The 13,527-nt window shown below is 31.0% G+C and overlaps 3 protein-coding genes across 4 annotated transcripts in view; 1 reads left to right on the forward strand and 2 right to left on the reverse strand.

Moving 5' to 3' along the window:
* Positions 1 to 2,835: 2,835 nt before the first annotated feature.
* Positions 2,836 to 5,336, reverse strand: LOC115239420. 2 transcript variants are annotated; one of them, XM_029813933.1, is made up of 2 exons: positions 5,103 to 5,336; positions 2,836 to 4,476 (listed from the first exon to the last, which is right to left on the reverse strand). In XM_029813933.1, exon 2 carries the CDS (start codon positions 4,332 to 4,334, stop codon positions 3,087 to 3,089), a length of 1,248 nt encoding a protein of 415 aa, XP_029669793.1. In that variant the 5' UTR covers positions 4,335 to 4,476; positions 5,103 to 5,336; the 3' UTR covers positions 2,836 to 3,086. The 2 variants fall into 2 exon arrangements, with proteins under 2 accessions (XP_029669793.1, XP_029669792.1); XM_029813932.1 differs by having other exon boundaries at positions 4,551 to 5,336.
* A 340-nt stretch (positions 5,337 to 5,676) lies between these two features.
* LOC115239448 (zinc finger protein 454-like) lies at positions 5,677 to 10,166 on the forward strand. Its single transcript, XM_029813964.1, has 4 exons — positions 5,677 to 6,151; positions 6,263 to 6,499; positions 6,583 to 7,074; positions 7,235 to 10,166. Exons 1-4 carry the CDS (start codon positions 5,957 to 5,959, stop codon positions 7,778 to 7,780), a joined length of 1,470 nt encoding a protein of 489 aa, XP_029669824.1. The 5' UTR covers positions 5,677 to 5,956; the 3' UTR covers positions 7,781 to 10,166.
* The window catches only part of LOC115239449, a 4,614-nt gene continuing 489 nt past the window's right edge, over positions 9,403 to 13,527 (reverse strand). The window contains exon 2 of the mRNA XM_029813965.1: positions 9,403 to 12,594. Within this exon, the coding sequence (XP_029669825.1) occupies positions 11,905 to 12,594 (690 nt within the window). The 3' untranslated portion in view covers positions 9,403 to 11,904. The remainder of the gene's footprint in view (positions 12,595 to 13,527) is intronic.

Consider the following 13,527-nt stretch of genomic DNA (forward strand, 5'->3'; position numbering starts at 1 on the left):
ATTTAAATTTATAGATTTACTTAATTATTTATAACTATGCCAATTATTTTTATTATATAGAATGCATTACATATTATATTTATAACTGAGAATAAATTATAACTGACGATTTATCGTAAACATTTATGTAATAATATTTACAATATTCAGTTTTTCATTGCATCTATATTAATAATTGTGCTTTGCAGGCATGTTTTATCTTTACCATGTTTTTGTCATCATATTGTGATAGCAGACTATGCTCGACTTTTGCTACTTTTCTGCCTTTAATAATTGATGAGATATATTGTTTTATTCTTGTTACCTTTCTGTCATGTTGTAACGGCAGGCCATGCTTGATTTCTGCCGTCTAAATATTTGAGATATGGGAGACTTCGCTCGATATATATGCTCCATTTTTTTCTGTTTTGTATTATATCGGCACAAACCGTGCTGCCAGAAATTAAGCTTAATATGAGGACACAACAGACCGGAATCTGCTGCAAAGTCACGATTGAATTTGCTGGCATACTGCTAGCATTTTGCTATCTGGATATTCATGATGTAAGACAAAAATTAATTAATCGATTAAATCGATTAATAAAATGATAAGTTTGATGTGAGTTTATTGTATCGAGATTATTGCACATCTGCAGTTCAATATATATTTTCGTAAAAAAAAAAACTAAAAATTTATGTTTTATTATTTTAATAGATTATTTTCATTAACGCGGTATTCTATTATATTGTAAAGAGAGAGATAAAAGAAAGAAAGAGAGAGAGAGAATATGTGTTTTTAATTTTTATTTCACCGAGAAGCATTTTTTAAATTGTAAAACAGCAAATGTACATATATATACAATTCAACTTTAATTGCACAATATTTGAAAAAATTATTTATTCCAATTCAAAATGAATAATCCACTGTTTTACTGAGTAAAATAATCTTTCAATGCTACAAAGAGAACGTGACAATAACCTTGATATAATGTTTTATAAGAGAATCAAGTCTTTAGTAAAAGATCTACGCAATATCTATAATTTACTAGTTGTTGATATAAGAAAACAAGGAAATAAATCTTATATCTCTATGCAAATTACATCAACGTTTATATTAATCAACATAATTAAGAGTGCATTAAAAATTTACATTTTATGTTATTCTTTTACATTCGCGCTTTTTATGTTTTTTTTTACTTACATATTTTGAAATAAATGGACATAATTAGCATATAATCCTCTTTGTATATAATACGGATAAATTTTAGTAGTTATAATCGTTTAAATAAACATATCAAATAAGCAATCTTGATATATTGATATTAAATATGATAGACCAAATTTTATATATTGAAGGTTTCTTATATTTAATGCATTATAATGTAGATTAAGCATTATACAGAATTAAAGGAGTGTTTGTATATATCCGACCCAACTGGCAATTTATTGTTTGATTGTGATCACAACGTTTCGACCATATGGTTTTGGTCCTTATCAAGTGAACTGCGTTATAGTTAGAGTTGAAAGAGAAAAAGTCGCTATGTCATAATGACACTGTGTCAACCTCTCTGTTTAAGATACTGAGAAAGACTAAACGACCTTTATTAATCTATCGTATATGTTATTTAAATTCTCTGTATCCTTTTGAGAGTTAATAGTGTTGTCATATTTTCATGTTAAAAATATTCATGTTAAAAAAAAGTCAGTTTCATGTTAAAAATATTGATGTCGTGAAACGGATTTTACTCAGGTAAAAATTCCCCAGGAATCCAATGGTAATGGTCTGGAACGCAAAAAATAATTGTGTAATAGTGAAAAAACGTCAAAATGAAAATCAAATTAAAAAAAAATCGGTTTTTTTCCAAAAAATCGCCATTTTTTTCAATTTGAAAAAAATTAATGGTTTTTTTTAAATTATAGTTAAAATGTTGTATTTTGGAAAAAAAAAATATTTTATAAACATTATAGAATATTAAGGGTTTTTTAGGGGTGTTTGAAAGTATGGTATATTTGAAAGGTGAAAAAATCAGTAAATGGTTTGTTTTTTTTAGACAAAAGTATTAATTTTTTTCAAAAAATGACTAAAATACTGTTGAATGTAAACAATTATTTATTTTTATAGAAAAATAATCAAGATTTTATAAAAAAATATTGCTCCGAAATTTATTAAAAATGTAAAAAATCATACAAAATTGTAAATTTTTATGTTAAAAACAACAAAATATACTTAAATACTTACATTCAATGTAATTCCACTCGTTTATTATACGAAAAAGCAAAACTAATTATTTTGTCGAGCACCGACTTTGCACACACTGCTGCCACACTAGTGCAAATAAGCACCTCCTCAAAATTTTGGTACTGCTGCTGTAGCGGTTTCAAAAAAATGGCGCCGGTTCACTGTGAAGTTAGTACCCTAGGGTAATGACATATTTGTCGTACTGGGGGGAGGCCGTTACAGAACGCAGATAGAAAGATCCAGAAGCAAGAAATTTTGAAAGATTCAGAAGCAAGAAATTTTAGGTGGTGCAAATTTGCACTGGTGTGGTTACTACGGGTTAAATATAAGAAATCTTTAATATAAAATTTTACTTTGTCTCTCATATTTAATATCAATATATTATGTTTATTTAAACGTTTATTTAAGCTTATTTAAACGATTGTACAATAATTATTAAAATTTATCGCGGATTATATGCAAAGGGAATAGTTATGTGCTAATTATGTCCATTTATTTCAAAATACGTAAGCAAACAAAAAAAGCTCATAAAAGGCGCGGAATGTAAAGGAATAACAAAAAATATAAATTTTTAATACACATTCTTAGTCATAGTAATTAATATAAGCATTGGTGTAATTTGCAGAGATATAATATGATTTATTTCCTTGTTTTTTTACATCAATTCATGAATTGTAGATAAATTTTATATATAGCACAAAAGAGAATACACCTATAAATATTGTGACACAATCAGTGTTAAAATTTACATTTTCAAATCTTTGAGATAAAAAAGCTATTCTGTTCTATATATGGATTTAAGAATATATAATAAAAATATAAAAAACAAGATTTTAGAATATGCATGTCTGTGTTTGCTGCCATTGTTTCAAGGAACTCTTTTCTGATATTTGAGCGCCAAGCTATTTAGCGGCGGTCTGGCCTTCAGGACTCCAAGATCAATGGCATGACCGGTGAGAGGACAGCTTTGGCACCGTTTACGCCTATAATTGGTATTGCAGGCATTCTTTTCTTGTCGCACCACGTATTTAGGAAAGTAATGGATGCGCTTTTTCTGCACCGTCGCACACAGCGGCATCGTCACCATCAAATCTTGCTTATGAATCTTGCCTACCGACTCCGGAAAAAGACGTTCGTTCAGCAGATACTGTTGCAAAGATCCCGACGATCTAGACGACGTCAATGTATAACTCGAGCCATGCGTTTCGAAATAATTCTGCTCTCGAAATTTTCTCAAACCTTCTACATCTTGGTCCACAGAATCAGTTGCAAAACCATCATCATGCTTCAAGCACCGGTCTCTTTGCTCGCAATATTCCGGCAAACTGTACATTCGTACATGTTCATCTTTGTCAAATTTCACGGCCCTGCTCGGTTCGTTCCTGCAACAGCAAGGACAATCTTGTTTGCGCAATTGCGTTGTTCTTTTACTTCGTGTCGGCGATTTCGAGGTAGGTCTTTCGCTTGACTTTGGTATTTGCCTCTTAGATCTAATAGTCTTTCGTAATGTTGACTTCGACAACTTTCGCGAAGACACTCGAATTCCTTTGCTCAAAGTGCAGGCGACATCGTCGAATTCGCTTCGTTCGCTCGCCAGTGAATTTACAGGCGTTCTTAGGGATGCTGGAAATGATTGCTTCTTATCGACATGCTTGTGTTCATCTGGCAATGTTAGTTTTTCGTCAAGAATGGTATCTTGCATCTTCGGGCTTGTCATAAATCTGTGATAATTGGACAATCGCGGACATGTTCGCAAGCAATCTCCCTCACCTCCAGTTTGTAATTTGCAGATTTTGTTCTGTACATTGCGAAGGAATTGAGATCTAGGCGTGTAATCGATCTTTTTAACTCTCCTGAATGTTTCACAGCTAATTGGCGAAGTTAGTGCAAGCTTATCTTCAGTTTCTCTTATTAATTTAAATTCAAGTTGGCTTTTACAATGATGGCAAGGCAAGGCAGGTTTGCGTTGAGAGTTCAATGATGATTTTATGTGTTTCTTATTCCCTTCATAATTACAATAACATTCTTTTACTGGTTTTCTAGGTGCAAATTGTTCTTGCGGTTTTTTAGATGTTAGTGTTAGTTTTCCAGGCAACGTCGTGTTTGGCACTGACATAGTTGTACGTTTAGGACTGACACAAAAGTAATCTGGATTTAAAACAGCATTAATTTCGCTTGAATCATTGCGCAATTTCCATAAATTAGTATTTCTTCTTATACTGCCTTGACTCGTATGATTACAGCAATTTATCAAAGATCTGCAAAGAGATGATATAAATAAAATTATTCAAAATAATATGAAAATTTTTACTTATATATAAAAACCATTTACAATGTTTTCGAACGTAATTTCTTCACTTCAGCATCAATCCGTTTAGAATTTTCATCAACATGTGCTAATAATGTTCGACTTCTCTTGCGCAACTTTTCTAAGCTATCATTGAATGCCTCTCCCATATGTTTAAGACTTGCGATAAACTATCATTATTAACGTCATATATAGCAAAATTGCAAATACCCGATTATATTTTATTTGTACAATTTACTGTTTTTACAACAATCCAATTTATATACTAATATATCTAAATTAAAATTAGAAAATGTGAATGTGTTATATTGTCGTAACAATATGCTATATTGGTAATCAAAGTTGTTAATAAATTAAAACAAGTGAATTTAAAATTAATTTAAACATAATATTATGAATTACAACTTTTGCCTTAATATTTTCTTTCATAAATGCATATAAGTATATATAATCGTATTTGATTTCTTAACCTAATGTATAACCTAACTTTTATTTTATTTAATATTTATTCAAAATCACTGCACAACAAATTTATCAGCGATGAAAATTCATGGAAATTATAATATGTTTATTCACTTTTCTTTTCACGATTTCTCCAACAACTTAATACGTGCTCCAAAACTTTTAACACTCATTGATCGCCATCGACATGAAGTTTACGTCCACTTTGGACTTTGCATAAAAAAAAACAGAGACGCGTTAGATTTTAGGTTAGCCAAATCTTGAAACATGCATTCTTTATGTGCTCGGACATTAATTCAAGCAGAGGTTTACGAATCGATTGTTCATTCATGTGTGTGACATTTTATTTTCTACGGCGCGCATCTCCATATTGGAACTTGGGATTGGCTACGTTTCAGTTGGCGATCGCAACGCTTGTGAAATCATTTTATCCTTGTTATTTACCGTAAGTTAAACAGAGACAGATAATACTCGCAAGCGTTGAGATTACCAAGAGGAACGTAGCCATTGGCCGCATTCAGCGGAGAAAATCGCTCAGCAGTAGCAATCGAACGTGATTGGCTCTTACTTTTAGAACCAACAAATCAACGTCAAGTGTTGACAAGACGATACGAGCGCTTTCTCTGAACGCGGCCGTTATTTTATCACCGATGCCAGAACGGAGGCTCCAGCAAATCTCCATTTTGGCATCACTGTATTGGTGTATTGTGTGCGAGCGGGACGCGATATACATACGCGTACGTGTGTTGCGTACGATCTTTAATAATTATCAATAAAGTGCGCGTATTCCGCGCGTTAATGCATCACAGGACGATAGATAGCAGGTGACATACGACGGATTCATCGCGAGGCCGTACAGCACGAGATGCGGCCAACCTGACCGTTATCGCCTCTCGATGGATAGATTGCCCGTTTTAGGTTAGAAACACGCACGCGATTGCACCGTACTCCGAATTCCACGCGACATCATGGACTTATCCGAGGATCAGATATCTCGCGACGTACACAATCGTACGTTGCCGCAATTCTCCGAATTACGTCCGGTATTGAATGTTTCTACCAGCGATGAGAATGTAGAATCTCCGAATGAAAATGTGCAGTCTCAAACAACGCAAACTTCTATCCCTAAGAATTTAAGAAATTGGACTCTGAAGCAGATACCGGTAATTTTTTTCAAGTTTTTCTTCAAATTCTGTTACTTTCTTCTTTTTATTTTATTCATCTTGTAATTTTGCAGTAAAATATTTTTTTATTTCTGTATTTTCTATTTGTAGGATATAACTACATTCTTGGACTCATGCGATTTATCCCTCATCTCGCATCTGTATGAGAATCCAATCATGAAGCAGATGATTAATGTTCCGAATTTTAGTTCAAATAATATACTCGGTATACAATCAAATAACATGTCGTCGACTATTATTGGTAATATATATTCGCCTTCTACATCACAAGCAAATGCTGCAAAGCAAGAGCTAGATGTTCAGCCTAGAGAGCAGATAAACTTGAAGGTATAATACTTAGTTTTTTAATTATTTTTCTTATATGTATAATATATATTTATATTACATGTATATATTTATTTTTGTTATAGGAATCTCAAATTCAATTGAATCAGCAGCAAACATCACTAGTGACCGAGTACATTCAGAAATTACAAGCTACGTCTCTGCAACAGTTGATTAAATTACAGACAGAACAAGCAAAGAAGCAAAAGATAGAAGAAGAAAAAATAGAGCAAACGCAGAATAATATTTTAAATATACCGAGTGTTCGGAGTCTTCATCAGCAAAATAGTAGCAACTTTATAAACTCAGATCAGATGATGGCCATTAATCCGAGCAATCTGAATCTACAAAATGAGCAACAAGAGAATGAAAGCAATTTGCAAACTGTCCTCAAAGTAGAGCAACAAGTACAAACCGATTTGCCAAAAATTGAGAAGAAGTCGAAATTTAGGGCAAAAATCGGGGAGATTAAAGTGAGCATTAGTTATGACGGAACTACTCTTTACTATTGTCCAGAGTGCAATTTAGGGTATCCAGACAAATCAGACATCGAACAACATATACAGGCTCATTTACAAGTATGTATTATGTACCGTATTATCTTTGGTGTTTGAGTATGCGGTTTTTGATGACAAGATTATTAAAAAAGGGATATAAAAAAGAACAATTAATTATACTAAATATATTATATAGAGAATTAATTATACTAATTATATTAAATAGAACAATTTATTGTAGGAACGCAAGTATCAATGCAAAGAATGTGGTGCCATGTTGAAGAGAAAAGAGCATCTAGATCAGCACATGCGTGGTCATTCAGACGAGCGACCCTTTAAATGTATAATATGCCACAAGGCGTTCAAGAGAAACGAGCATTTAACGAGACATTGTGTTATTCATTCCGGCAACAAGAATTTTATTTGCACCATGTGTCAAAAAGCATTCTCACGCAAGGACCACTTAAACAAGCACATACAAACGCATTTAGGCATTCGAAAGAATAAAACCAAGGAAGATTCTTATTATATCAACCAAAAAGATACGACAAGATTATTTGATAACAGGACCGATCCTACAGCGATGCTAAAACAAGAAGCAACCTGCATCATAAAGGATGGCTTACTGGCACATGATCCCACTTTTCTGCAGCATCTTCAGAAAAATCCAACCCTGCTGCATACGTTCTCTTCCCTTAAAGAGCAAATATCAAGAAATGCAAATATGCCTCAACAAGCACAGAGCGACAATACGAACGGAAATGCAAGGTATTTAATGCCATCTTAGTTGTAGATGAAATCAGCGCATATCCCAAAGCAATAGATGGGCAAAATAATGAAGATAGTTTACAAGCACCATCGAAGCCATTAGAATGATCGGAACCGTCGCAAGTAAGTAATTTCAATTTTTGAATTCATATTTTGATACTGAGCGACCATGATAAATCCAGAGACTTATAGTTTGAAGCAGTTGTAATAAACCAAAATATGAATTGAAAATGTACATATTAAAGAATGCCTATTGTAAAGGAAAAGAAATATAATTGACATAAATATATGTGAACGCGATATATATTATCAAATATATTTCTATATTATCGCGACATGTATTATCAAATATATTTCTTTACATATATTCCCAATGTCTAATAATTGAATAAAAATGTATGCAACATAAAAATTAAATAGCCTAAGTATATAAAGCGCGTACCATTGTAAGATAATATGTTATTCTATCGGCAAATTAATTTCTCACGATTCGACGATTTTTTTTCAATTTTTCATAAATGTCACATGTTATTTATGTGATTCTGGCAAATGCGCTTTACTTGTTAACACGAAATAGTCCAAATTATATTCAAAGTGAATCGAAATGCAAACTCAGCAACCGTTAAAATAAATTGCGATAATAATGGGTTATAATTGTTAAATGGTAATGTCCTCTATCTGATTTAAATAAGATAGATAAACGTGTAATTATATAAATTTATTTTTCTTTACGCATTAATTTATCTCGATAATTACCTATTCATGTGCTAGAATACTTATTTTATCCAAAATTTATAAAAAATCTTGAAATAGACTTTTGAACTTATATATATAATACCTTTCTAGAATTTCAAGAATTATGATGAAAGTAATGGATCAGTTAATATATTACCCGTTTCTTCAGCAAATTTAAATTATCATGATTTATATTAAAACAAATTTTACGAAGAAGGAATGAATAATTTAAAATAATTTAAGATATATTTTTATTAAATGCTGGCCATAATTTTAGTTACTAAACAGCAATAACTTTTTGAGACCTGTAAAAGTTTTTTTCTTACAGTAAAAATAAAATGATAGAATGTGTGGAGAGGATGAAAAGAAAATATGAAGAAGGATAGATTTAGATAATTACAACTTATCTCATACTCTCATACTTAGCACATAATTATTTCACTTTTTATTGCATTACTGATGCAAAGTTGACGCGTGTGACAAATATATTTAATTATGTATGTCGTGTTTACACACACACACACACTAACGTATGAACCTTTTTACATAACATTTACGAATGACCATTTCATAGTACAACAAACATTGCATAAAACTGTATAACACTACGCAAATTGCGCACGTTCGATATACTCGTGAGAAGAAATAGCCTTGTCATATTTTATTACTCATGTTTTATTCAAAATAACTCGTTCTGAAAAATACATATGTCACTTTTTTAGTTATCTTTTATTTAATACTATGCAATAACAATTATCTCACAGAATAAATGCTGAAGTCTTGCGTGTAAATACACATTCACTGTTCAAAAAACTGTTATATTAAAGACGAGTTATATACATAAATGCACATTCATCATCTAAAAACTTTCATTGTCTTAATTCCATTGTCATCGCATTTTATCTTAACGGTTGCTTGAGCTTGCATTAAATCTACTTCCTTTAAAAATAATTTGGACTATTTTGTAAGCGCGATAAGTAAAGCGCATTTGCAAAAATCGTATAAATAATTTGTGACAATTGCGAGAGATAAAAAGAACATCGAATCGTGAGAAATTAATTTACAGGTAAAATCATGTATTTTCTGACAATCGAGTACCATAATTAAAAAGTTTAAATTTTTTGCACTATCTATATTTAAACTTTTTAATATTTATGTTGTATATATTCGATTCCTAATTAGAAATTTAATTTGATTCTTTATTAGATATTGGGAAAATATCGACAATCTGATTTACAATGAAAAGATAATAAGAGCACGAGATACTCGCGCGAATTTGGTATCTTAATAAACTAATACATATTATATAGATAAATTCACAAGATTCGTTGCAGAAGTTAGTGTTAAACAGAAATAATGAACGATAGACTGCCAAAAATTTTGTTAGCGATTTACAGGATAAAATAATCATTTATATGTATATAGGCATTTGATCTGATGAAGAGACTTGTGACACATTAAATTTCCAGCAATTTGTCCAAATTGCCGAGAAAAAAATATTTCTTCTTTACAAATATATATTTCTCGAATAATTTTTATCTTATTATAATATGGAGATTGCGACATATATTAAAAAAAAAACCAATATCTTTTAATGTATAATCTTTTAATGAAAATGACAAATTGATTGATTATTATATGCATGAAAAAATAAGCAACATTGCCTCGAACGACTTGTTTTTATTCGATCACAGAGCGTCTTTTCCCAGAATCTATCATTTTTCATCTTTTCCAAGCAAATTGTTCATTATCCCTTTTACTCCCTCATTTTACATTTTTTGAAGGCTGATTTTTACAGTTCCAAGAGGATATCGGATGTTGGCTGGTATTTAAAAATATGACAAGTATCTGTTTTACATTAAATTACAATGATCGATCTCTTTCGAATTTGTGATTATGTATTTACAAAGTAAATTATATTTCAAGTTTTAGATGCTGTCTTTTTAGATATTGTATTCTTTATCTATCGTTTATTTAATAGATATCTAAAAAAATACATTTGGCAATATTTTTATGATACTCGCCTCCTATTCGATGATCCAATTTTAGTTTATACACATAGATAGAGTGAAAGATCTTGAAGGACTTCCATGCGCTGTATATTCGGAAGAGAATCGAGAGTATAAGTTCTCTAAGATATTACGCGCGTGTACATAGGCGAGTATGTGTGCGCGTGCACATATATGAGTTAGATATAAGAGAATTAAAATACGGTATTAACATATTAGACTCTCTCGTACATAACGTAATAATACAACCAAAGACTGCACACATGCGTGTGGAAAATAGCAGTATTCTAGATCGTTCACGCGCTGGAATCCTCAGCAAGTCACCTCCCCTCTGAGAATTTAATAGTTTTTATCGAATAAAGTTTATCGATTAAAATTTATGTATAAAAGAAAATAAAAGAAGAGCGTTGAACATTTTTTTGGACTACGATTTTTACATTTTTTATTGAGATTAGTTAGAGATACGTAAGACGATGGATCTTTTTATTAGATAATGAATGTGCATTTATGTAACTTGTCTTTAACATAACACTTTTTTAAATAGTGAATATGTGTTACAAGATGTTATGCATTTATTCTGCGAGATAATTGTTATACGATAGTAATAACTAAAAAATAATTTTAAAAAATGACATATGTATTTTTCAGAACAAGATATTTTTGAATAAAACATGTGTAATAAAAGATTACAAGGATATTTCTTCTCACGAGTACATCGAACGTGCGCAATCTGTGTCGCATAAAGTAGTGTTATATAGCTTTATGCAATATTGTACGATGAAATTATCTGTGAACCTTATGCGAATAGGTTGATACGTTTAATTTGAACTTTAGCATGATATTTAAAATTAACTCTTTGGACGCGAATGCTATGATACATCCCATGTTTAAATGTATAATGTTCATCATTTGTTGCATACTTTGAGAATTTACGAAGTATTATGAAAGTATTATTTAATCTCTTATTTAATATAAAATTGATTTGTTTTAACGAAATATGCAAGGGATGATGGTAGTACAAAGGTATAAAATTCAGATATCTCCGTATATGATATTTTCATTCTTCTACCGTTCTCTCTTCTTCTTTTTCTCCCCTATTCTTTTCCTTTATCCATTTAATATTAATACTACATTGAAACTGAATTTTCACTCGACGTTTATATTTACTCATATTATCGACACACGTTTAGCATTGAATGTAACCTATGTTTAGATTAAACACGATTTTTTTATATTGGTTAAATGAAAATTATGATTGGATATTCATGTTACGTATCTAGGCTCAGCTTATCTAGAGATTTATAAACAGGGAGTTAATATATATGTAGTTTCTCTACATAATCTAAATTCCTGAAGTAAAAATATATTTTATACATCTCATTTCTCGGTCGGTTTATTATTATTGCGTCTTTTCTTTTCCGCAAGTAGCACTCGATAATTTTGCATAAATGTTATGAGTAAGGCTGAAAAGGGATCCAAGCCATTCAACCAGCTGATGACCTACCCTTGTCGGAGATTGAGTGGTTGTTGCTGTTATGATTTCTACCTCATTTTTCTTATTTATTTCTTCGTCTTGCAGTTCCAGTTGCTCTAAAGGCTGAATATCGTTAAACCAATCATTGTCAGGTAGCGTCTTTGTTTTGTTAGAGTTCTTTTCGTCAGAGCTTATAGAATTCACGTTTCTCTCGTTCGCTTTGACCGTTGTCGCTATTTTGATGGACGATTCCTTCTCGAGATTACTTGAATTTGCTTTATTTTCGTACTTCTTCAGTATTGACAGCGATTTTATTTGATCCAGGAAACTATTATTGGGATATTGGAGATTTGAATATCTATCTGTATTTAACGAATTGGGCCAGATTAGTTTCAGGGCTTGCAAATCAGAAGCTGGTGCGTCCTTCGCCAGGATCTTTTCTATGTTGTTCGTATTGTTGGTTTGACGGAAGATGAAGTTGTATGTGGCGCGTAATTTTCCCCAAAATTTTTCCAGGGGCTTCGTAGTATTATTTAATTGTTTTTGATATGTTATTCCTTCCACTGGAAACAGTTTGGTTATTTGTGGCTTCGATTGTACTCTTGCGGCGAAGAGCTGCAAGACATCAAAAGTTAAAAGAAATTTCTGTGTACACACGTTCTGAGAAATATATATATCTAAAATATTATATTTAAAAATGAGAGAGAGTAAATTATAAAAGAAATGTATATTTTTGTGTTTAGCTATAAACCAAACTTATTTAAAAAATTACTTTTTTTAATCGTTAAATTGATATAATCGGGATGATAGAAATGTATGTATATGTATTTTTTTTTTGTATGTGTGCATATATATTTAATAGTTGGGGATGAGTCTTTCCCGCAAAATGAATTTTATCGGACGTGATGTAATGTATTGCGGACAGGTCATACAACATATAATCGTATATTGCGACACACCTTTGCCACTCACTGAATTTACCAGCATCGCGCGGTAGTTTCATTTTCACGAAAATTATAAGTTACATCGACAACCGCGATTGCAATTGGCGATTTTCACGCTCTGATTAAGAATAAAAATTATTTTTCGCAAAGAGCTTGTCACTAAGAGACGGAAATAATTATATTTAAAGCTTTGATGTTTTTTAGTGCTATTAAAAAATTAAGTTTGCTTAATAAAATATTCCGCCAACAAAACGTGCCAAGTATGTTTCCACATAGGAAGAATTTCTAGGAAACATAAATATGTATTATATGTAGCTTATACACATTTCTAGGAGAAATTTATTATTAAATATTTTATTGAAATTAATTAAAAAGGTTTTTAGAGAAAAACGTAATGTTAACTTTAACAGATATGCATAATAATGAACAGGAAATTATAAACTTATAGTTTCATAAAAATGTAGCGATATATAAATAAAGTAAAATCTAGATCTAGAAAAAATTTTATTATAAAAAAAACATTGTAGGAGAGAAAATTAATCTAATTTTAGCAAAGATAATATTCTGACATACACGATTATTTTGTTGGAGAAACAAGTATATA

This window comes from Formica exsecta, unplaced genomic scaffold (assembly GCF_003651465.1).
Source record: "Formica exsecta isolate Colony F162 unplaced genomic scaffold, ASM365146v1 scaffold38, whole genome shotgun sequence".
Classification (NCBI taxonomy): Eukaryota; Metazoa; Arthropoda; class Insecta; order Hymenoptera; family Formicidae; genus Formica; species Formica exsecta.

Coding starts and splice junctions, on each gene's coding strand:
- LOC115239420 (XM_029813932.1), bottom strand. CDS start 4,675: ATGGGAGAGGCATTCAATGATAGCTTAGAAAAGTTGCGCAAGAGAAGT. Junction 4,477..4,550: donor AAATTACGTTCGAAAACATT/GTAAATGGTTTT, acceptor ATCTCTTTGCAG/ATCTTTGATAAATTGCTGTA.
- LOC115239448 (XM_029813964.1), top strand. CDS start 5,957: ATGGACTTATCCGAGGATCAGATATCTCGCGACGTACACAATCGTACG. Junction 6,152..6,262: donor GGACTCTGAAGCAGATACCG/GTAATTTTTTTC, acceptor TTCTATTTGTAG/GATATAACTACATTCTTGGA. Junction 7,075..7,234: donor ATATACAGGCTCATTTACAA/GTATGTATTATG, acceptor AATTTATTGTAG/GAACGCAAGTATCAATGCAA.